Source organism: Petaurus breviceps, unplaced genomic scaffold, assembly GCF_028583685.1.
Source record: "Petaurus breviceps papuanus isolate PSGF00001 unplaced genomic scaffold, PetGlider_PUasm1.0 186, whole genome shotgun sequence".
Classification (NCBI taxonomy): Eukaryota; Metazoa; Chordata; class Mammalia; order Diprotodontia; family Petauridae; genus Petaurus; species Petaurus breviceps.
This window is the reverse complement of record NW_027185798.1, coordinates 39,154,568-39,179,010: the sequence shown is the minus strand read 5'-3', so window position 1 is coordinate 39,179,010 and position 24,443 is coordinate 39,154,568. Positions and strand designations below refer to the sequence as shown.

At 40.1% G+C, this 24,443-nt stretch overlaps 1 protein-coding gene across 4 annotated transcripts in view; it reads right to left on the bottom strand.

Moving 5' to 3' along the window:
• Positions 1-211: 211 nt before the first annotated feature.
• CD58 (CD58 molecule) overlaps positions 212-24,443 on the bottom strand; it is a 98,033-nt gene continuing 73,801 nt past the window's right edge. Inside the window, exons 4-8 of one of the 4 annotated variants that reach the window (XM_069090255.1) lie at positions 18,203-18,451; positions 10,545-10,638; positions 4,658-4,746; positions 4,319-4,466; positions 212-2,999 (exon numbers count right to left, since the gene is read on the bottom strand). In XM_069090255.1, coding sequence (XP_068946356.1) covers positions 2,996-2,999; positions 4,319-4,466; positions 4,658-4,746; positions 10,545-10,638; positions 18,203-18,451 — 584 coding nt within the window. In that variant the 3' untranslated portion in view covers positions 212-2,995. Of the gene's footprint in view, positions 3,000-4,318; positions 4,508-4,657; positions 4,747-10,544; positions 10,639-18,202; positions 18,452-24,443 lie in introns of all 4 variants that reach the window. The other 3 variants (XR_011168719.1, XM_069090256.1, XM_069090257.1) reach the window with 3 other exon arrangements.

The window sequence follows — 24,443 nt, the reverse complement described above, 5'->3', positions numbered from 1 at the left end:
CTCCCTCATGTTATAGATGAGGTCCAAGGATATTTGGTGACCCACCCAAGGTCACACAGTAAGTAGCAGACCCAGGATACAAAATCCAAGTCTCTGGACCACAAATACCGTGTTCTATTACCCTCATGCCTTTTCTCATCTGTCTATAGCAATGATTCTTGAACATTCTTTGATCATGACATAATATTCTTCACCATGAGGAATCCAGGTCCACAGTCAATCAACAAGCATTTATTAAGGGCTTACTCTTCACTAGGTACAAGTTTAAGTAGGCAACACTATGTAGAATTGGGAGACCCATACATGCGTGTTTCCCTTTGAAAAGAACAGTTGAGTGTTAGTTTATGGACTGGTGTGTTTTAAGGTTAGTACATAGATAAGTTTTGTTTATTTTGCAAATGCCATACTTACACTACATACTCCAGGTAAATAAAATCACACAAGTTATTCAAATTATTTTATTTCAAATAAAACATCCACAATGTTGAAGCATATGTTGTAAACTTTGTGCACTACACTTGGAGAACCTCTGATGCACAAGATACATCCCTCCATCTCTCCAGGAAAATGTTTGTCGTTATTCATCCCCCATGCTCAAAGAGAACCAGTGACATCAGGGGGATGAGGTCTTGACTTTCAAGTAAATTAGATTTAAGTGCTGTGCAGAGTCATCAACCTCATCTCTCCTCCGGACTCCTAGTGGCAAGACAACAGGCAAGGCTACAGGTGATGACTCAGGATGCAGTGAGCGACCTTTAGCCTTTCTAAATTAAGGTCTTTCCTAGGTCTGTTTGTCAGAAGCCACTATCACTCAATGACAAAAGGCCAGGCGTTGTTCTGGGTTGTCCTTGTTCTGGAAGAGGACAACGACCCCAGGAAGATGATGACCCAATTGAATTTAAGTGCTGGAGCCATGTGGGTCCAGAGGCAAGATACAGATCAACATGACTGGAAATGACTCTGTAATGGGAATGAGAATTTGAAGATCTTCCCTGCCCCTTAATAGACAAAAGGGGGAGTTTGAAGACCTCCCCTGCTGTGAAGATAAACTCCGCCCCCTGATAGACTGAATGTGGTCACATGGAGCCTGTGGTGGGAGGAGTTTTGCTGAAGGGAAGCCGACCCCACAGGAAGCAGGTTCAGAGCTAGCCAGATGGTGGGGGACAGAGGAGCTCAGGCAAGGAGATAGAGTTTTGTGAGTAAATATTGATCTCCTATTGGTTTGTGGGAAGGCTAAAGGATGACATGGCTCTCAGTGTTTAATAACAGCATAATAATGACTTCTGAATATCTTTGGTATTGTGATGGAATCGGCTTACTGGTTTTGGGATTCAGTTTTCTGCTGTCTAAATAAATCCTTCAGTTTTATCCTCTATCTGGAGAGTTTGGCATATTTTGCAATTGAACATCATGTGATACTTATGGTCTTTATCGTGATCCTGGGTGCTGTAAATATTGTACTGGCACTACAGACCCCCAAGGACTAGGTAAGTTTACCATCACAAAGAAACTGTCTCAGAGGGGAACATCCTTAGAGCTTCTGGAACTTAAATTCTTAAGATAATTTCCTCATGGGGCCAGCCCAGTGGATAAAGCACTGACCCTGGAGGCAGGAGGACCTGAGTTCACATCCAGCTGTGTGACAAGTCACTTAACCTAGATTGCCCCTCCTTCCCCCCAAAAAATCTTCTTGTGGCACAGAGATGCTGAGTGACTGGCCCCAGGTCACACAGTCATTATGCCTCAAACACAAGACTTGAACTCAAGATTTAATTCATCAAATACTGACTGTGCCAGAACATAATCTCTGTCCTTCATGGTTCAGTTTGATTGGTTATACCAGGCAGTTTTGGTATTTCACTTTTAGTTCATAGTTCTATTTCTCATGTTTTGTAAAACATGAATTTCATTTCTGAATTTAATTATCATTCACGACAGAATTCTTATTCTCTTTTTTTATAAGCTTTTTGAGGGAGGCAGTCGGGGTAGGGAGAGAATTTGGAACTCAAAGTTTTAAAAACATGTTAAAAATCATTTTTAACATGTAATTGGGGAAAAAGCAAAACACTAAATAAAAAAAAAACTGGCACGTTTTGCCATTAACTTTTCTAGTATACCTTTATGTCAGGCAATCAGAGGTTAAGTGACTTGCCCAGGGTCACGCAATTAAGACGTGTCTGAGGCTACTGACTCTAGGCCTAGAGTTCTATCCACTCAGTTGGCAGCTGCCTCAGCATTAGAAGAATACCTTTAAAAATTTTTAAATAAAGGATATATATTTGGATAATATATATATACACAATATGCCACATATATATGTATATATATAATATATACAAAAAATTTACTTCATTGCCTTCCTGTAGAGCATATCACAGTTACAAGTCTAAGAACCTCCCTGCAGTTTCAATCAGGCAGGTAGGCTTTTTGGAGTTTCCCTGACAGGCTGGCTGGCTACAACAGGACTCTGCAATGCAAAATGTCATCAGTAGTAAATATCCCTTCCTATTTGCAGTTTTCCTTAAAGGATCTTCCCCCACCCCCACCCCAAAAAAAAAAGGGAAGGGAAAACCCATGTCCCTATGGTCCAAAGGCTCCAACTTGAACACACTGAACAAAAGACAATTTTTTCTCTTAGCATAGCTTCCACTCCCTGGTGCTGACTGTGGCTCGATAATTCTTCTTTCCTGGGCCAGCTGGTGATGGTGGTGGCTGGTTCTTCTGGAGGCACTCCATGGATACAAACAGCTTCAAGAGAGTTTTAACACTGTGAGGTAGGTGATTTTAGAATGCTCAAAGTGCACTTAAAAAAAAAGGATATCCTGACTCCAGATGTTTCTCAGTTTTTGTCTTTAAGAAGCTGTAGCTCGAGAATACCCATTGTTTTAACAGTAATACGTTTCTCCATGAAGAAAACACTCAAACAGAAGGCAATGACTTTCTAAAGATATTTCCGTCACTCCACTGACAGGCGTTGGAGCTCATCTTTGTTCAGTCATCTACAAAATACAAGTTCATGTTAATAATTTACAAAATTCAGTTCGATGAACTTAACCAACATGTATTCAACACCTGCTGTATACCCTAGCCCTTTGCTTGATTCCAGAATGAGGGAAGCTTTGAATGCACATTTTATCTAACAGTGAATCCTTTTATAATAGATACAACAAACATTAGTAAGTGTCTCCATTGTTCTAGGCAAAGTGCTAGGATCTGGAGATACATAGACAAAACAAACAAGCAAAATAAACCAATCTCTGGCCTGTTCTCTTGGGGTGGAAGGAGATACAAAGTTGAATAAATACAAAGTAACATCTGGAGAGGGAAAAAGAGGAAAAGCTCCACAGAGTAGGGGGCAACTGAGCAGACCCTTGAAAGAATTCAGGGATTCTAAGAAAGGATCTCCAGTTTATTATAATGGAATTTTGCTCAAATAAATACATCGATTTAAAACAGTATTTCTTGCTAATCAATAGGCCTATAGATGAAACAGAGTAGAAGACAGCCTCTCAATAAGGATTTAGCAAATGAAATGATAAAGCTGGAAGTCAGACTGCAGAATTAGAGAAAGGGAAACAAAAGCAGCTGAAGTACAATGTTCTCAAGGAGTTTAGCCTTTTAAGGGAGGAGAGATGCAGGATGATAGCTTGTGCACTTGGATGGATCAAGTGAGGGCTTTTTTGAGGATGGGGAAACATGGGTTGGATGGAGAACCTGGAGATCAAGGTGCTTAAGAAAGCTTCAATAGGGATGTTGAAGTGTCCTAGAATGAGGGCAGGAGGGAGGGAGGAGCAAAAGGCTTTGAGCCAAGCACCAAACTCCCTGAGGAAAGGAGAGTAACCCAGAGGAAGCTGAGTAAGGTCCTAGCAAAGTTAGGGTGTGTCAATGAATGGAACAGATTAAGAGCTAAGAGTTGAAGACCACACTTTACAAATAGTGTTTCACAAGAGTTCTCCAGGAGAGCTAAGAACAGGAATTACAAAGGCCCAAGATTTCACTTCCAACAAGTATGGAGAATAAGGAGGCCTCTGTTATGACCCATATAGAAAGCAGTACATGTGCTTTTCTGTCATGGTCAAGGGACAGTTATTAATACTCAAAGAGAAGGCCAATGCTACACACAGGAGGGAGAGTAAAAGAGTTTTAAGTGTCAGGGAGAATGAAGTGTTCCTTTAAAAAAATAATGAAGGATTTCGGTGGGAATCAAGGAAGACAAATCACTTCATTCACTAATTTGGACCTTGGTTTTCTCCTGTGTAAAATGTGGGGGAATTAGATAAGTCAAAGATCTCGAAGTTTGCTTCCAGGCCTTACTTACAAGCTAGGAGCCAATGAGCACCATTGACTCTGGAATTCAGTGCTGGCAACAGGTGCAGCTATTCTGTCTCTCACTAGGCATGCTGGGTAGCTGGAAAATGGAGGGTTGTCATCTTGGCTTCTATCCATTTCCTTGCCCAAACTGGACGCTAGAATTAGCAGTGAAATTATCACAGAATGGGATGAAGATCTGGAGGATTCCCAGAGTATAGAATCATCAGTTTCTAGTTAACAAAGAGTTGGCTTTATTTCCCCATGGCAGTGGACAGGCACTGAAACCACTGGGATTTGCTAGGAGTGTGGTAGAGAGGAAAGAGGGCTAGATCTGACATTCAAATACCTTGGCTTGAATCCTGGTCCTTCTGCTTATTACTTAATGGGACTTTGACCAAGTCCCTTGACCCCTTCTGGACCTCAGTTTCTTCATCTCTAAAATGGGAAAGTTAGATCACTACTAATAAAATAATGGTTGGCATATGCATAGTGCTTTAAGGTTTGCAAAAAAAATGTAGAGACATTTTCAACAATGACTCTCACAACAGCCCTATAAGATAAGTGTCACAGAGGTTATTAAAATTTTATAGATGAAGAAACTGAAGGTCATCATGAAGTGCCCAGCAGAAATTATATACAAAAGCCCCCAAAACCTGCCAGAAGGGGCCCCTACCAGGGATCCTGGAAACCACCTAATAGGCCACAATAGTGAGGGAACTTTTTACCTGTGTTGCCAAAAACATGCCCCAGATTCAGATCTGTTTATGTTTGTATCCAGGGCTTTGCTAGGTAATCAAGGCTTCACTAGAAATGGCACTACACCCCCTTGGAACCATATTTTGTTGCTAATAACACCTAGTTATATAAAAATGCATCTTGCAGAAGGCTCAGGGCTGTCTTCCTTATTAGGGAGGCAGTCACCGGCCAGTTAATAAACACTCCTATTAAATTTCAGTTGGCTTTGCTGTCCTGTTTCTCGGTTATCCACTTCGGTCAAGATTAATTGCTTTGACCATGAATCACACAGCGAGGGGGTATCAGAAGTAGGACTTGAATCCAATTCTCTAAGGCCAGTGCTTTTACCACTATATGGAAGTAGGTTTCTGCCAGTATTATCATTGTTATATCTGTTGGCATCTATGATTTCATTTGTGTAGAGGGCTCCTGCAATCAGTGAGACCAAATGAGATCATATTTGTAAGGTTATTAAGGCAGGTAGGTGACACAGGTAGATGAACCAGAATCAAGAAAACCTGAGTTCAAATCCTTCCTCAGACACTTACTAGTTGTGTAACTATGAGCAAGTCACTTAAACTCTGTCTGTCTCAACTGTAAAAGGGGGACAGTAACAATACTTATTTTGCAGGCTGGTTGTGAGGATCAAGTGAGATAATATTTCAAAACTGCTTAGCATTAGTACTTGAAATATAGTAGGTGCCATATAAATGCTTACTCTTTCCCCCCCCCCTTAGTACACAGCAGGCTTTTAATAACTGCATGTGTTCTCCTTTCCCTCCTGGTATGGAACTTCCTCTACTGATAAAGATCAGAAGGCGCTTGGCAAGTTAGAATCTTTGATAAGTGAAAGGGTAAAGTGACTTTCTCGGGGTCACAAAGTCAGTATGTGTCAGAGACAAGATTTGAATCTAAGACCTTCTGTCTCAAAGGCCAATTCTCTACCCACTAGAAGTATTGTTGTTGTTAATAATAACAATGCTCTCATTATCATCTTTTACACTGAGATAGAGACAAAACCAGTCCTCAGGCAAGCTGCTTCCTGCTGTAATACTTTTATATTTCATGTCCTGCATGCTACTGCATGGTGGACAAGTCAACTACTTTTTGTAGCTGGATACTACAAGCGTAGCATCTGAAGATGCCATGGACACTAGTCCAAATGTTGGCTATAAGATTATCTTCTGTAGGGTCACTGAAAGCACCTTGAGGACAATTACAGCAGCAGTAGACAAGATGACAGAAATGATGTACTCCTTGCCTGTTCTCAAAGGATTTTGATTTCTTCTGCTAGGTATCAATTTTGAAGAGTTTTTGGTTCCACAAGGTTCACATATTATGAGTATCTGGTATGATGATGTCTATTAAAAAAACATTGTAGGGACAGTTAGGTGAATAGAGCACCAGTCTTAGAGCAGGAGGACCTGAGTTGAAATCCGACCTCAGCCACTTGACACACTTACTAGCTGCATGACCTTGGGCAAGTCACTTAACCCCAATTGCCTTGCCTCCCCCCCTCAAAAAAAAACCCCAAAGAACATTGTTCTTAGTTTTTTGGTAGGTTTGTGTGTGTTATGCCTGGGTGATTATGAGTGATGATACAATCCATGGTAAATGGTCTGGTTTCAGTACAGTTTGTTATTATTAATGTTATTGTCATTTAAATAAGAATAATTCTAATTCTTAAAAATAAATTATTATTTTACTACACAGTTATAACTAAATCCTATGCTCCTCACTCAGCTGGTAGAAAAAGTTAAAAGGGTTCTCCTTTTGGAATTGACACCTAGGTGGCACAGTGGACATAGAGTGCTGGGCCTGGAGTTGGGGAGCCCTGAATTCTAATCCTGCTCCAGACACTTACTAGCTGTGTGACCCTGGGTAAATAAACTTCTCTCACTCTCAGTTTTCTCATAAGTAAATTGGGAGAATTATACTCAATAGCCATTAAAGTCCCTTCCAGTTCTAAATCTGTGGTCTTGTGACCATTTTAAAGTCACCTTTCTTAGCTTTTGAGTGATTTCATTTTTGTTATGTTGTTTCAGACACCCAACAAGAACTACACAGGATGAGGTGTGGAAGCCTTGAGAGCTGCTCAGAGCCAAGGAGTCAGCCCCCAAGCTTGAGTCTAAGGATGCAGAGCCAAGAGCTGCTTGCAAAGCAAGCGACCACAGTGGGGCAGCATATGTGAATAGGCTGTGGGATGTCGAAGAGGAAAAAGCTGTGACCAACCCTTTGAATGTTTGAAAGTACGGATGCAGTCAGAGGAAGTGTGTTAGATCCTGGGCATATCACAGACCTGAGCAGGAGTGAGGGGGCTGTAAAAGCTGGAGAGAGGAAAGGAGCATGTCCTTGTAGATTTAGACTCTTACATACATACATACATACATACACATATACATACATATATATATATATATATATGTGTTTGTATGTGCTTGTGTATCCTGATGGTAAGAGTAAAATATAAAGGACAGAGAAGCAGACAGTCAGAGTGGCCCTTTCCTGCCACATCTCCTTCATCCAGCCACATTCCTCTCACTTCTGCTGTCTGTGGCATCCCGTGTCTTACACCACAAATCTACTCTCTTCATCCAGGAGTTTTTGTCGTCCTGCCAAAATGGAATCTGTCTTACCCAGAGAGGAAGCTGAGCCCAAACTACAACCAAGAGCCCAGCAGCAATGGCTGCAGGAAAGGGGGAAAAGCAAACAAAATTAGATGGATAGAACAAATAATAAATTCAACATTTTCTACCCCATCTACTATGTGCCAGGCACTATGCTAAAGACTTTACTAACATTATCTTGTTTGATCCCCATACCAACCCTACTTTACTAATGAAGAAACTGAGGCAAACGGGTTAAATGACTTGCTGAGGATCACATACTTGGTGAGTGTGTAAGACCAGATTTGAACTCAGTTATTCTTGACTCCAAGAACAGCACTCTATCCACAGCACTACCTGGGTTGGCCTCAGTCAATTAAAAAATGGCAGGGTATTATCAGGACATAGCCTTTGAATCTTCCCTCTAAGGAAATCTACAATTTGTCATGTCTATATCTTGTTCTTTGAGTCAAGAAGTCATGAGTTCTAACCCAGCCTCAGACACTTACTAGCTGTGTGACCTTGGGTAAGTCATTAAACCATGCAAACATAACCATTTGCATATTTTCTCCTCCATCCAACTGTGAGCTAGGACTCTTTTGTATCCTATTTTATATTCCCCAGTATACAACATGGTACCTGGCACACAACAGGTGATCCATAATTGCTTGTAGACTTGATGTGATAGCTAAGTGACTGCCTCTGCTAGAAATCCAGTCTACAGGGTGTCCATAAAGTCTGGACACATAGGAAATCTCATTAACTATGCATATTTTCAAGAAATGAGATGAATGAAATTTTCAACAATATTTAATTTAATTAGCATAAATGAGATTTCTTAGGAAGGCATAGGAAACATAGGAAATCTCATTAATTAATTAAGTTAAATTAACCTCATTAATATAGAAAATACTCCCCAATAGCTGATAAAAGCTTTTATTCCATATAAAATTGTCATGGCTAAAATTTATGCTAATCAAATAAAATGTTGTTGAAAATTTCATTCATTTCATTTCTTGAAAACATGTGTAGTTAATGAGGTTTCCTATGTGTCCAGACTTTAGGGATACCCTATACAGCTAAAATGATCATTTACAGATGATGCCAAACCAACTCAAGTCTTGTGAATTGAAAACCAAAGAAAGGAGAATTCACAGCAATAAATATAGCTTCTAACAGCAGAGCTACAATGATAAAATGTGATCAACTTACTTTAGATAATTTCCTCTCTAATTTGTTATAAGAAGGTCTCTTGGGAGTGGTGTACTTTCTGAGACAGGCCCTCTTCCCCGATGACTTTAATTGAGGTTGTGTTGAGGTCCCAGAAATAACCCAGGTGTGAATTCTGGGTAGGAGATGGAGGGAGAACATGCAACAGAATGGGGGGGGATACAAAAATAAGTAAGGGAGGAAAAAAGAAAAAAGGGGGGGGGGGGGGGGGGGGAGTATGGCATAGAGCATCTACAGAGACCTAAAGGTGAGTGAACTCTTAATGCCAGGCATCATGCTAAGGCCTGGGGATACAAAAAGAGGCAAAAGGCAGTCTACCCTCAAGTAGTTTTAATCTAATGGAGGAGGAAACATGCAAACAATATATTTAAAGCAAGCCATACATAGAATAAATAGGAAATAATTAATAGGGGGAAGGTACTAGAATTATGAGAGGCTAGAGAAGGCTTCCTGCAAAGGATGTGATTTTAGTTGAGACTAAAGACTTTTTTTTTTCAGTTGAGACTACATTGAGTCAGAGAAGTCAACAGGCTAAGTAAATAGGCCATTCCATGAGAGAAAATTCCCAGAGCAAAGAGAGGGGTTGTCATGTTCATAGAGTCAAGAGCCTAGTATCTCTGGATCGAAATGTGTCATCGGGTCACAGTTTAGAGCTGGAAGGAACTTTAGAGGTCCAATGAGCCCATCTGGGCCAATGCCTTCATTTTACAGATGAGAAATTCAACTGACCTGTCCAAGGTCACACAGGTTTATTAGCTCCTCTAATTGCAAATGCAGCCTTCTTTCCCTGGCTGGTGACTGTCTCTAGTGGAAACCTTTATAATTTTAGGTGCACATCTGATGTGGTTAGCAACCAGGCAAATTTCCACTGAAGCATAGAGGGCCCTTCATCACACCCAAAAAGACTAAATTGGGTCTTTTTAAAATTTGTTTTATTTTATTTATTTATTCATAATCATGAAAATTAAGAATTTTCATAAGGATGCTGGACCCAGTTTGGAGATCTGTCTGGAAAATCCTGGAGAGGCTGGATCTCTTCCAGGGTCTTTAGGTGATTCAGACCTACTTCTGGAAGTAGCATTATTATCATAACTCTTCTTCAAGAGTACTTTGGGACAGACAAAAAAAGCATCTGTCTAGAAAAAGGAATCTGGCAAGATTGGACATGTCCCCATACCAAAATTGTCCAAGGCAAAAGACAACATATATAAAGTCCTTTTGCAATATGTATATGTTAGTTATTAACGTTATCATTATTAGTCATAATACTTCATATCACCATGGGGAAAACGGAAATGTCAAGCAGCCCCAAATTTTAGGCAATTATTGAAACACAACAATAACATGAAACAGTTTTCATGCATCCTTCAAATGCCTAACATTTCAAACCAATGGCTTACATTGCTAAAAACTTCTTTCTACAACTTTGAAAAATATGTAAAAGAATTTTTAAAAAGGGTGGCTATGTGGTGCAGTGAGTAAAGTGCTGTCCCCGGAGTCAGGAGGACCCGAGTTTGGTTCTGGCCTCAGACATTTAACACCCACATGCAAAAAAAAAAAAAAACTAGCCATGTAACCTTGGGCAAGTTACTTAGACCCAATTGCCCTCCAAAAGGCAAAAAAAAAAAAATTAAGAAAGTAATTTTAAAATATTATACATACCTGATATTTTTTGATGCGTAAAGGCCTGCAGGAAAGACTATCGCATATATGAATGCTCCAATTAGTAGTAGATATCTGTATTTTCTCTGATCCTCTGTTAAAAAGAAAAGAAATGCTAATAAAGTGATTGCTGTATGCTGTAAATATACACTGAAAATAAATTTACACCATAAATCTCATTTCACTTGTCAAGTGAATTTTCCAAGCTTAGGTCAAAGGTAAAGAAGGACAATTCCCCTGCCCTCCACATCAGGAGGGAGGGAGGTATAATAGACAATGACCAAATGACATTAGTTGAAGTAGCTACCTTGTCCCAAAATAGTTCTCCTGAGCTCAAAATTCTACCAAGCAAAGGTCAATGAATTGCAGACTATCAGAGTTGGGAGGGACCTCAAAGGTCATCTGGTATAACTGGGAACAGAAATTCCTTTTTCAAAAGCTTTAATAACTAATTATCCAGCCTTCTCCTCAATTTGTTACTGGGTCATTCCATTTGTGTCTGACTCTTGGAGGTTTTCTTGGCAAAGATACTGGAGTGGTTTGCCACTTCCTTCTCTAGACCATTTTACAGATAAAGAAACTGAGGCAAACAAGATTAAGTGACTTGCCCAGGGTCACACAGCTAGTAAGTGCCTGAGGCTGAATTTGAACTCAGGTTCTCCTGATTCCAAGCTCAGTATTCTATCCACTGAGTCACCTAACTGCCCCACTTCTCTTCAAGACCTGAAGTGAAGGAGAATATATTATCTCCAAGGTCAAGGAAGCCCACTGAACTTTTGGATGGCTATATTTCATTAGGCTGTTCAAAGGACCGACATTTACAATACTACCACTGAGAAGCATGGCATAGCGGAACTTTCAGTTTCTAGTCTTTCCTCTAGCACGTATGAGATTGTGAGCCTGGATTTCTTAGAGTGTGATGCCATTCTCTAAGACTGCAAAGTTGTGAAGCAGGTGCTAAGATCCATATTGGTGGAGGAAGTTTCCTCTCCTGGGAGTACCCTAAACCAATGAAATCACAAATCCAGTCCAAAAGATACTAGTACTAAATATGACTAAAAAAAACCCAACCTCAGCCCCAATTACATTTTGTTTTACATTCTGTTGTAACTCTATGGGGTAAGGAGTATGAGTACACTGGAAAATGCTCTGGAATTAAAGTCAGAATATCCAAATTCACATCTTTATTCTGACCTTATTAGTCATGTGACCACAGGAAAGTTATGTTACCTCTGTCTCAATTCTCCCATCTGTAAAAGGGGAATAATAATTTTTGCTTGAACTAAATGGTATTTGCATTAGACTGTGAGCACCCTGACAGCAGGGACTGTTTTTGTTTCCCTGTTTCTTTGGTTTTTCCCTTTCTCTGTATCTCCAGAGGTCAGCACAAGTAGGTACTCAAAATGCTAGTTGTCCGGCACATATTAGGTGCTTACTAAACGCTGCTGTTAAGAAGGAAATACTTTGCAAATAATAAAGAGCTGTACAGATTTGAGGAGTTGTCATTATTATAATTATTATTAGGCATGTGACTAGACCAGTGCCACACAATAAATGTCAGAATTGGGAGCTAAAAATAGGGCTCCTGACTCTGAAGACGAGCACACCTCAGTCACACTCAATCTAGAAGCCAGTGAACTTGACTTTGATTCCTGGAAAATTCTTGAATATTTTAATTTTTTTTTTTTGCTTTTTTGGAGGGGGAAAGATAGGGCAATTGGGGTTAAGTGACTTGTCCAAGGTCACATGGCTACTTTTTTATGTTAAGTGTCTGAGGCCAGATTTGCACTCAGGTCCTCCTGACTCCAGGGTCGGTGCTCTATTCACTGCACCACATAGCCTCCATGAACATGCTAATTATTAAAGGAATAGTTAGTGAACCTCTGGAGAAGGAAACAATGATTAAAAAAGAGTCATCAGGCTGCAACAAGAAAAGGCCAAACCAGACTAGCCTCATCGCCTTTATTGTTGTTCAGTCATTTTTTAGTCATGTCCAACTCTTCGTGACCCCGTTTAAGGTCTTCTGAGGCGAGCAGGGTTAAGTGACTGATTCAGGGTCACACAACTGGTAAGGATCTGAGGCCAAATTTTACCTCAGGTGTTCTTGCCTCCAGAGCCCAAGCTCTAGTCACTGCACTGCCTAGAACCCTAGGAAATGTAAGAATACACAAAAATGATGGGGTTTTATCTGAACTCCATTCCCATTGGGGAAATGAAGAGGCAATATCCATAAATCTCCCTCTTTGTGGGCTCTTTCCCATTTCATTCTCAGGGCTCCTCATTCTTAAACAAGCCTTCCTTTGTTTTGCCTTTTTCCCCCTTAATTCATTCAGCATTACCCCAGTTATTTCTTTGTTTCATTTCTAAACATAAACCCTGGGGGGGGTGAATGACAATTCCAACTGAGAATTTATTGCAGAAGAGAGGAAAGCTAGACATATGACATGCACCTTAGACTTTGTTTCCCCCAGTATAGCTCAAGTCCCTTAAGGACAAGGACTGTTTCACAATCCAGTGCCTAGCACAATGCCTAGGGAGGAGAAATTCCAAATGATATTGCCTAAAATATAGCTCCACATATAATAATATTAAATATGGATAAAGGTAATTAATTCTATTGGGGTTTTAAAAAAATACCTTCCTAAGTACAAGATGGACTGGGTATGACTTTAGTATTTTGTTTCAAAAAGATCTAGGGATTTTAGTGGAGCACAAACTCGGTATGAATAACAATGAATAGTGGGATATAGAAGCACAGAAATCTATATAATCAGACATTAGAGCTAGGAAACATCCTATCCCCCCCCTTTTTTTTGCTTTGGAGGGGGGGAAGATAGGGCAATTGGGGTTAAGTGACTTGCCCAAGGTCACACGGCTGGTTTTTTGTGTTACGTGTCTGAGGCCGGATTTGAACTCAGGTCCTTCTGACTCCAGGGCCAGTGCTCTAATCACTGTGCCACCTAGCTGCCCCAATTCTATCCCTTTTGGGAAGCAGAAACTTAAAGAGGTTAGCTTCACTATGGTCACAGAGTGAGTGAGTGGCCAATCTTGGATTCAATCCTATGTGTCTTGACTCCCAAGTCCCCAGCTTTTCTGCCTAGACTGTGGCTACTTGCTTCATAACAGTATTTTGAAGAAGGCATATTAAAAGTCTTTAATTATCATTTAATGAGTTAAGTGGTTAAGTGTACTTGGGTCTGGCTGGAGTCAGGAAGACCTGAACTCAAATCTAGTCTCAGACACCATCTGTGTGACCCTGGGCAAGTCACTTAACTTCTGTTTCCTCCTCTGTAAAATGGGAATAATAATAGCACCCAACCTCCAGGGTTATTTAGAGAATCAAAGGAGATAATATTTGTAAAGTGCTTAGCACACTACCCAGCACATAGTAGGCACTTAATAAATACTTGCTTCATTCCTTCCTGAGCAAGTAATTCCAAAGAATAATGAAAAATGCATCAAAACATAGATCTAGTCAAACTAGATGTTTTTAGCAAACTAGTCATGGTGTCAAGCTCAAATAGAAAGAGGGGCCACGAATCCACACATAGAGATCTCTGTGAATTGCACTTTGAGTTTCCAAATGTGATGTTATCTATTTTTTTTCTGGTGTTTTTATTTATTTTGTTAAATATTTCCCAATGACATTTTGATCTGGGTCGGGCTGCACTTGGGATCACTGTAGGGGGTATGTAAGCCCTACATAGACCTCTATTCAAGAATCCTTTGAGGTCGTTCAGGACCAAGGTCAGAAACAATACACTTTGAAAGGAGGCTTTTATAAGCAGAACCAGATAAATAATACAGTGACTATAACAATGTAAACAAAAATAAAATTGCCAAATGAAATACAGACTCTGATTAATGAAGGAACTTATAATAATGGTCCCAGAAGAACAATAATGAAACATATCTCCTGCCTCTTAGAAGCAGGAAGGTGGGGGAACTACTATGATAGACCCTCTCATTTTACAGATGAACACACTAAGGGTCTTGAAAGGTCAAGTCATTTGCCTGGGATTATTCATCTTAGTAAATACCAGAGCTGGTATCTGAGCCCAGGACTTCCAATTTCATATCCAAGGCCCTTTCCACAACACCCAACTGGGTCATTATCAACCTGGAGTGAGACCTCTAGTTGAGTGACCCAAGGATTCATGGTAGAGGTTTAATAAATACTAGTTGATTGACCAATCCAATCAACATTTTGTTTTGTTTACCAATGAATGGAATGAAGACAGAGATGGAATTTAAAAATATTTGTGGATTGTTATTGTTGTTTGTCATTCATTCTCAAAGAGGACTGTGACATCAGAAAGGTGATGCCATGACTTGAAAGTGAATTGGTTTTTAAATGAGGGAGGTCTGTGCAAAGTACTCAGCCTCATTGTCTCCTCTGGAGTCATCTGTCAAGATAGAGATCAGGATGATGGGAGATGGCCTCCACTGCTGATACAAAAAGAGCGATAATCTGCCCTCAAGAATCTTATAATCTAATGGAGGAAGCAACATGCAAACAAATACATTTAAAGCAGCCTATATAGAGAATAAATATTGGCAGATTACAAAGAACTGGAAAGAATAGTGTGATAGTAATGGCAATTAAAGATTCCCCTGTATTGGCTTGGTTTTCAAATTGATTGTGTTAAAACCCAGAGCTTGTTAATCCCACCTGTGGGATGGGCTTGTTGATGTGAAAAGAAAGTCCTGAACTGGGAGGAGCTGGTGATGTAGATTTGGAGAGACAAGAGAGAGGCGGAAGATCTTTTTGGAAGCAGCATCTTAGAGGCAGAGAGAGACTAAGAGAATTGCTGGTGGCCGCTTTGAATTGCCCTGGACTTTTGAGACCTGCCCCCTGAGCTGCCAAGGACTGAGGAGACATGGCTGTTTTGCTGGTACTTTGTCTGTCTGTTTTGATGTTGTTTTGCCAGATTTGTCCACTGGTGAAAGACAGTCCTTTTGTTGAAGAAGTCCTGGAACCTGGCTGTTCGCTAAGAAGCCCTGAGACTGTCCTGCAGACAGAGAGTGAATACTGTCCACTGGTGAGGGACAGTGCTGTTGTTGCAGGGGTCTGGAGACTGTCCTGCAGACAGAGTGAATACTGTCCACTGGTGAAGGACAGTGTTGTTGTTGCAGGGGTCTGGGAGCCTTTCTGTTGGTTCAGAAGCCCTGAAGAAGGATTTTCTGGTTGTATGTTTACAGAAATCCTGGGAGAGGGCTTTGCTGATGTGTTCAGGGGTTCTAGGACTGTTCTACAGACAGAGGATGAATTCAAGAAGGGACTGGCCATGTATCTTATGGCCTTGCTAAGCCTTGTCTCCCCAGGAACTAAGATTGCTGAGAACTTGCCTCGTGTCAAGATGAAGAAAAGACCTCCATTTGGGCATTAAGTGCTGTGTTTAAACTTGATGTAACTCTGGGGTAGATTCAATTGTGATCCAGGGGTGGGGAACTTTTGACCTTATGTTTGGAAACTAATCTCCATTTGAGAAGAGGGGCTTTGTGGTGGATTAAATTAAGGTATAGCCTAGGGGTGGAGAAGTATTTAGAACAGAGACTTTGTAATTGATTGAATGATTGGAAGGTCCTGGGGTGGGGTAGTCCTTGGAGATTATTTAATCACACTTAGTAAATGCTGTATTTGGAATGATGTCATGTTTTGATCTTCTCTGTTCTGGGTTTGTCACTGAATAAAATGGAGAGCACCTATGCTGGTATTCTGAACCTTGGGAAGTTGCCTTTGCTTGGCATTACATTACAAATAGTTAACACAACGGATGACCCAAACTGGATCTCGATGATGTGTCAATCCAAAAAAAATAATAGGAATTAATGTAAAGTCATCCACTCATTCTCAAGAAGAGGACAGGGGAGGCCTGGGTAAAGAACAGTTTATGTGAAGAAGGCCTCCAAGGTTATGGTGCTGTTGTACTCTGCCTTGGTCTGGTCATGTGCTTACTGTGTTCAGTTCTGGCTACTACATTTGAGTAAGGGTATTGAAAAACTTGTGAACACAAAGAGGGGGGAGCTATAAATTTAATGAGGAGATTGGAGCCCATGCCATACAAGAATGGGTTAAAGGAATGGAGAATGTTCAGGCCTGAGAAAACAACACTTAAAGAAGAAATGATAGTTGTTTTCAAGAATGTCAAGGGCTTTCCCATGACAACAGGGATTAGATAGTTCTGCTTTCCCACCCTTCACGGCCCCCAGACAGAAGAGGACTAGGAACTATGGGGAGAAATCATAGAGAGGCAGCAATTGTCCAATATAAGGAACAACATTCTCATAATTAGAGTATCCCAACACTGGAATGAGCTACCTCTGAAGGCAGTGAATTCCTTACCCATGGGAAAGTTTAAGTCAATGTACATGGTCACTTGTCCTATTGAGGTATGTGTGTTCGACTTTAGACAATTCTGAGTTTCTGTGAATAGGGCTGCAGTTCAGGCTGTCCCCTGATGGATTTATGGATCTCCTGAAATCGTTGTTGTCTTTCATTCTCAAAGAGAATCAAAATGACATCACTATGTCAGGGTCAAGTCACATCTGAGGCTAGTCAGACCAATAGGAGCTCAGAAGGCTCTACCACAGGTTGGGCACAAATAGTCCATGTGAACATCTGGGGTGGAAACATCTTTAAATTTGTGCTTTTTCCATTTCTTTTGAGCTATATCTTCCCAACCCTCTTCCTCACCCCTTCCACAAGACCACAGTGCCTCACAAATGATGTAATGTTCCTACCTCTAGAACTTTTTGTTCCTCTACCACACCCAGATTGCAAAGTTCATTCATTCCTTCTCTCCCCCCACCCCCCCACATTCCCCGAAACATACAAGTTTCCATTTGGTTTCTTTCGTGACAAATCATTGACTGACTAAAATAAGAAAGTCTGAGAATAAACATGCTATGTCTTTGCTTCCTGGTTTTATAACTGTTATTAAACATATGGCCTGACCAAAAAGTCTCAAAATCTATTTTTCTTACAAGTAACTTTTAGGGAACTCATTATTTTGTCATTTTGCTTAACCCAAAACAAAAAAAACTTGACATTTGCTGTCTTTAAACTTGACAATTTTTGAAATTTAATTTTAAAAATTTTTTATAATTTAAAATTTAAAAAATTAAAGAAAGATTTCTGGATTTGAGTTTAAATTTTTAAATTTAAAAATTAAACAATTCACAGATGTGAAGTTTGGATTCAGTCAAAGGGCTGTACTTGAGGACCTAGAGGACTACACATGGCCTTGAGGCCACAGGCTCCCCACCCTGGGACTACTCTAATTATTAGAAAGTTGTTCCTTGTACTGGACAACAGCTGCCTCTCTGTAATCATTTTGCTCAAATGATTCTTGAGCAAACTTCACCTCATTAATCAAAGATAAGCATACCTATCTGTAACTGGACAAGTTTCTGCATATGAACTGCAGAGGCTTAAGGCTCATAGATTTAGAACTCAAAGGGACTAGTCTAGTCCAATCCATTCCTTTTTCAAATGAAGATTCTACAGCCCAGAGAAGTTAAGTTGCTTGTCCAAGGTCACACAGGCAAGATGTTGCTGAATGAGGCTTTGAACCTGGATCATAGAAGCAAATCTTGTAACTCTAATCCCAGCATACCACACTACCTCCTGTAGTCAACTTCATAGGAATACTCACTCTTTGGAACACAGGTCTCGAGTAAGAGTGAAGATCCGTTGGTAGATTTGGGGTTCTTTATGATACAAGAGATATTTTGATGGAGATTTTCATGATACCTCAACTGCACCTTTGATTCTGAAAGATTCACATACGATCCAGAGAAGTCCCAAGCGTAATTTAGAAAGCGGCTATCTTTTGATCCATTACATGAAACTGTAAGATTTTCTCCATCAAAAGAACAATAGAGATCAGGTTGTAGAAGGTTCTCTAGGGAAAAAAAAAATTAAGCAAATTATTATCACAACAGAAACTAGTTTATGGCTAAGTACATTTAAAACTGTCATTTAAAAATGTGAGAGGGGAAAAGGACCTACATATAAAAAAATATTCACAGTGGCTTTTTTTGTGGTGGCAAAGAACTAGAAATTGAGAGGATCCATCAATTGGGGAATGACTACAAGTATTTCATTACTATTGTGCTATAAGAAAGGATGAACAGGCAGATTTCAGAAAAACATGGTAAGACTTACATGAACTGATGTAAAGTAAAATGTCCAGAACCAGAAAATCACTGTACACAGTAACAGCAACATTGTATCACAATTAACTATGATTGACTTGACTCTTCTCAGCAATACAAAAAAGTAAGACAGTTAAAAAAGACTCATGATGGAAAATGCTATCCACATTTAGAGAAATAACCAATTGGGGCAGCTAGGTGGTGTAGTGAATAGAGCACTGGTCCTGGAGTCAGGAGGACCTGAGTTCAAATCTGGCCTCAGACACTTGACACGTGCAAGCTGTATGACCTTGGGCACTTAACCCCAATTGCCTTGTCTTCCCCCCATGAAAAAGAAAAAAAAAAGAAAGAGAAAGAACTGATGGAATCTGAATGTAGATCAAAGTATACTATTTTCACTTTTTTCCCCCTTTTGTTCTGTTTCTTCTTTCACAACATAACTAATATGGAAATGTGTTTTATATAATTGCATATATTTATATGATATAATCTATATCAAATTACTTACCAATCTTAAGGAAGGGGGAAGAGAAGGAGGGAGGGAGGGAAAAAATTTGGAAATCAAAATTTTATTTAAAAAGAGAATTGTTAAAAATTCTCTTTACATGTAATTGGGGAAAAAATACTATTTAAAAGAAAAAAAAAACATGAGAGGCATCGGGTTGTAGGGGAGCGACCTGCCTCAGATAGCTCATGGCTGTGGATTCTGGGTAAGCCACTAACCTCTCAATTTTCAGTGACTCTCTAAGACTGTAAATTGTAGACAAAAGATGCCAACCTATCCCAGTGGAGCAAGTTTCTCCATCCAGGAGTCCCCTATAGCATAGAAATTACAGGTCTCTCTATTTCCTTCCTTATTTACAAATCTATAACAAGCCTTAGTCTTCTTTACAAGCTCAGGAGTGCATAAAGCCAGTTCCCTTCCCTAAGCACCAGGGGAAAATCCTCTCTCTTGCATGACTTTGGAAACTTGTGGGGTCAGAACAGGTCAACTGAGAGGTCTAACGTCTGGCCACTGGGGAAAGTCCCTGTATGACTGCTGTCTGATGATGTAACGCTATCAGTTATACATCACCCAGGTCCCTGGAGAGCAAATGCAGCACTCTTGCCACCATACCACGCTCTCTCTCTTAGATTTGTATCCTCAGTCCTTAGCATAGTATTAGGCACACAAAGGCTAAATAATTGCTTTTTCATGAATTCCTTCAATCACTTATTCACAGGTTTAATTTTATGACTTTAAACAATAAAAAAAAGACATGAGTTACCTGGATAAATGTTACACATTAAGCTACTGTCACGTATTAATAATTCATAATCATTAAATTAATTTGCCAGATTGCCCAATTACTTAGGAAAGAATGAAACAAAGGTCAAGTGGGTAAATTCGGAGACTAGGGATGGTCTGAATTAGAATATAGGATGTTGCCCAGGCTATAACCAGGGTTCTTTAATACAGAAGGTCAAGATTAAAGAGGACCTTGAAAGTCTCCATACTCCCTCTGCAGGTAGAAATAACTGTGAGCTTAGCACACAATAGGAAGAATTATGAAGACAGGAAGCTAGCTTACCCCATGCCCCATGAGTTCCTCCCTGGCTGGGTTATTCCCCCCTCAAGACTCTTCCCATAATGGCCTCACTCAGTATCCTGGGGCTTCTGACCATAAAGGGCAACCTTTTTATCACCACCAGGCAGGACAATGTTCCAGGTTTCTTCCCCTATTGGGCCTTGTATCCCTAAGCCTAAGGGGTCAACCCACCTGCCTACAACTGAATTTGTCTCAAGAAGTTGATTTGAAGACATCTTTCTTGCCCCAGACATTGCCGGGGTCAATGTCTAGTGGGGCCTCCAAAACAGCCAAAGGGCAGTATAAAGGGACTGTGAGTTTACAGGAAAGGAAGCAGAAGGAAAACAGAGAAGGCTAAAGATATATTTCATTAGGCCAAGAGCTGGAAGAGATTTCAAAGATCCAACTAGATAGTGAGCTTCTTGAAGACAGGAACCAGAACCATGTTTTTGCCACATAGCTACAGCCCTCAGTACAGTGCCTGGCACATAGTAAGCAGTTAACAGATGTTTTCTGACTGATCTTCTATTTCAAACCCCTCATTTTTTACATTTACATAGGACACTGAAGCCTAAAGATTTGCCCAACTGAAACAACTTGCCCCAAATCACATAGTAACAGGGTGTAATGCCAAGCAAAGGCAACTTCCCAAGGTTCAAAATACCAGCATAGGTGCTCTCCATTTTATTCAGTGACAAATTAAGAACAGAGAAGATCAAAATATGACATCATTCAAAATACAGCATTTACTAAGTGTGATTCAATAATCTCCAAGTACTACCCCACCCCTGGACATTAGATTCATTTAATCAATCACAAAGTACTCCATCCCTGGACAGTACATTCATTTAGTCAACCACAAAGCCCCTCTTCTCAAATGGAGATTAGTTTCCAATCATAAGTAAAGTACATTCATTTGTTTAATCACAGAACACAAAAAGGTCAAAAGTTCCCCACCCTTGGATAACAACTGAATCTACCCCAGAGTTACAACAAGCTTAAGCACAGCATTTAATACCCAAATGGAAGTCTTTTCTTCATCTTGACAGTTCTCAGCAATCTTTGTTCCTGGGGAGACAAAGCTTAGCAAGGCCACAAGATACATTGCCAGTGTCTTCATTAATTCATTCTCTGTCTGCAGAACAGTCCTAGGATCCCTGAAAACATTAGCAAAACCCCCTTCCAGGATTTCTGTAAACATACAACAAGAAAATCCTTCTTCAGGGCTTCTGAACCAACAGCAAGGTTCCCAGACCTCTGCAACAACAGGACTGTCTTTCACCAGTGGACAAATCTGCCAAAACAACATCAAAACAGACAGACAAAGTACCAGCATAACAGCCATGCCTCCTCAGTCATTGGCAGCTCTGGGTGGCAGCTCTCTAAAGTCCTGGGCAATTCAAAGTGGCCCTCAGCAATCCTCTTTATCTCTCTCTGCCTCTAAGATGCTGCTTCCAAAAAGTTCTTCTGCCTCTCTCCTTTCTTGTGTCTCTCTAAATTTATGTCACCACCTCCTCCCAGTTCAGCCCTCTCTTTTCATGTCAACAAGTCCATCCCACAAGTTGGATTCACAAGCTCTGGGTTGTAACACAATCAAAGCAAAAACCAAGCCAATACAGGGGGATCTTTAAATTTCATTACTATTACACAGGGCAGGGATTGGAACTTAGGGCTTCCTTCACTTCCCCATTTGGCAGAAGCCTAGCTCTGCCAATCCCCAATTTACATTACTCAGACTGACATTCAAGTCCCCAAGTCATCAATGTCCCATCCCTATCACATGAGGCCTATCAAAACTGTTCATTCTCCCATATGCTCTACTGGCCAGGACACATTGGCTTTCTTACCACTCCCACAGATAGCCTCTGATAAAGTTGTCCCTTCCTGCCTTAGAAATTCATCTGGTCTTCTTTCTACCATTCTGACTTAAATTCCAAACAAACCTAGGAAATCTATGAGAGGGTAGGAGTAGATGGCCATTGAAGTCATTCTAAAGGCTGTGATCCTAAGGGCAAGGAATATGCTAGGGATAAACAGTCTCTATATTCACAGAACCTGTATTTTACTGGGAGGGATGTGGAGGGGCGGGGAGTACAACATCTAAAGAGAAAGGATCCTTAACCTGGCTCCATGAATTTGTTTTGTTTTGTTTGGGAGGTGGGGGTAGGGAGGCAATTGTTTGTTAAGTGATTTCCCCAGGGTCCTACAGCTAGCAAGTATCTAAGGCCAGGTTTAAACTCAACTCCTCCAGACTTCAGGGCTGGTGTTATATCTACTTTGCCACCTAACAGCCTCATGAACTTTTTCTTTTAATTATAATTACAATTCAACTATAATTTTTCTTTTGTAATTCCATGTTTTACTTTATGCATGTAAAGTCATCATTCCAAGAAGGGATCTATAGGTTTCACTAGCACGCCAAAACAGTCTATGACACAAACAGGTTAAGACAATAATTTCCCAATTTGGAATTATGCAAATAAAGTTATTGAAACATCCAGATCCTTTAATCCAGATGTGTAGAACGAAATGTGGCTTCTCAAGTGGACTATTTGCTAAAGTACTAGAAGCCTTTAGGCCTCAGTTTCTAGCTACCGGAAAGCAGGTGACCTTGGGGAAAACAAAACTCTGGAAATGCCCTTGTCACCCCACCTGCCAAATAAGGGAATGCTAATAGACCAACCAATCAATTTAAAAGATTACATGAGGAAGGGGAGGGTTGTGGTTTTCGAGAGTTTTTTTCGGCTATATAACCCAGCTTTGGCTTCTGTAGGGCGGCCTCCTCTCTCTGGAATCCCAGTGATGGGACCACCCGCTTCTCTCGAGATTCAATAAAACTTCCTGCTTTCACCTTGAGACGTCTCTGAGTAGTCAATTTGGAGTAGGGTCTCTGTACCCCATACACAGAGACTCCATTACTGGATTTATAACCCCAAGGAAGCTGCTGACAAGAAGAAAGTTCCTATACACTTCAAAATATTTATAGCAGCACTTTTTTTGTGATACCTAATTATTGGAAACAAAGTAGATGCCTGTCAATTGGGGAAAAGCTAAACAAGCTGTAGTACATGGATATAATAGATTATTATGGTGCTCTAAGAAATGATGAATCTAGAGAAGCATAGAAAGAATTATATGAACTGATACAGAGGTAAGTAAGCAGAGCACATAGGAAATAGTTAATAAGTGCCCTTTAATCATCTATTGTTTAATATTTAACTAATAATTATTTTCACTCCACATATTGTTTGATAAAATAATATACACTGTGACTCCAGCAATGTAAACAAAAAGAACCACACACACAAATAAAAAGAGAATATTGCAAAATTATAAAGAAGAAGCATGGCTAGAAAGAAAATAGATCTATGAGGGGCCACTCCCAACCCACCCCTTCAGGGAGAGGTAAAGTCCACTGGTGTTGAACATTGCACGTGTTTTCAGTTTTCCAGTGGACTGACTGGTTGCATCGACTTTTTCCTCTTCTTTTTCTTTTCCTTTTTTTTTGTCTTTTAAAAAACTACTGGTTTTTTATATGGGATGATTCTCTGGGAGAGGAAGGGTCACTGGGAAAAACTATGGTAATATAAAAAAGATCAATAAAAACTTAATTTTTAAAAAGAGTGTCACACTTTCTACTTATGTGACAAGGGATAAATATGAGGTATCTCTGTTTCATTGGTAATTCACAGCATCAAATATCTAGAAGAAGGCCGTCAGCATGTTGGGTGGCCCCACTGTGGAGAAGATGTGTAGGAGAACTTGGACAAGAGTATGAGAATTGGCAGAACATGGTGGGTAAAGAGACAGCCTGCCTTAGGAAGATTTGGATGCCAGCCTGCGTCTGCACCTTTCAGTGCCCAAGGCTTCTCTCTAAAAATATAAGTTGAAGAAAAGGCCAAGATCTGATTTGATAAAGGGAGTTTTCTTACTGAGATTTACACATAACAGCAAAATCACGGGGTCAGAAAAAATGGACAAAAGTAGCACAGGATGGACAGGTATGTATGTATTGAAATTTAAAGGGAATGCCCAGATCAATGATACCACAAACCCATCAAAATCTTACTGAATTATGCAGAATCTAATACAGTATTATATATGATATTATAATTTATTATTTCTAAGGTATAGTTCAGTGGATAGACTACTGAGTCTGGAGTCAGGAAGA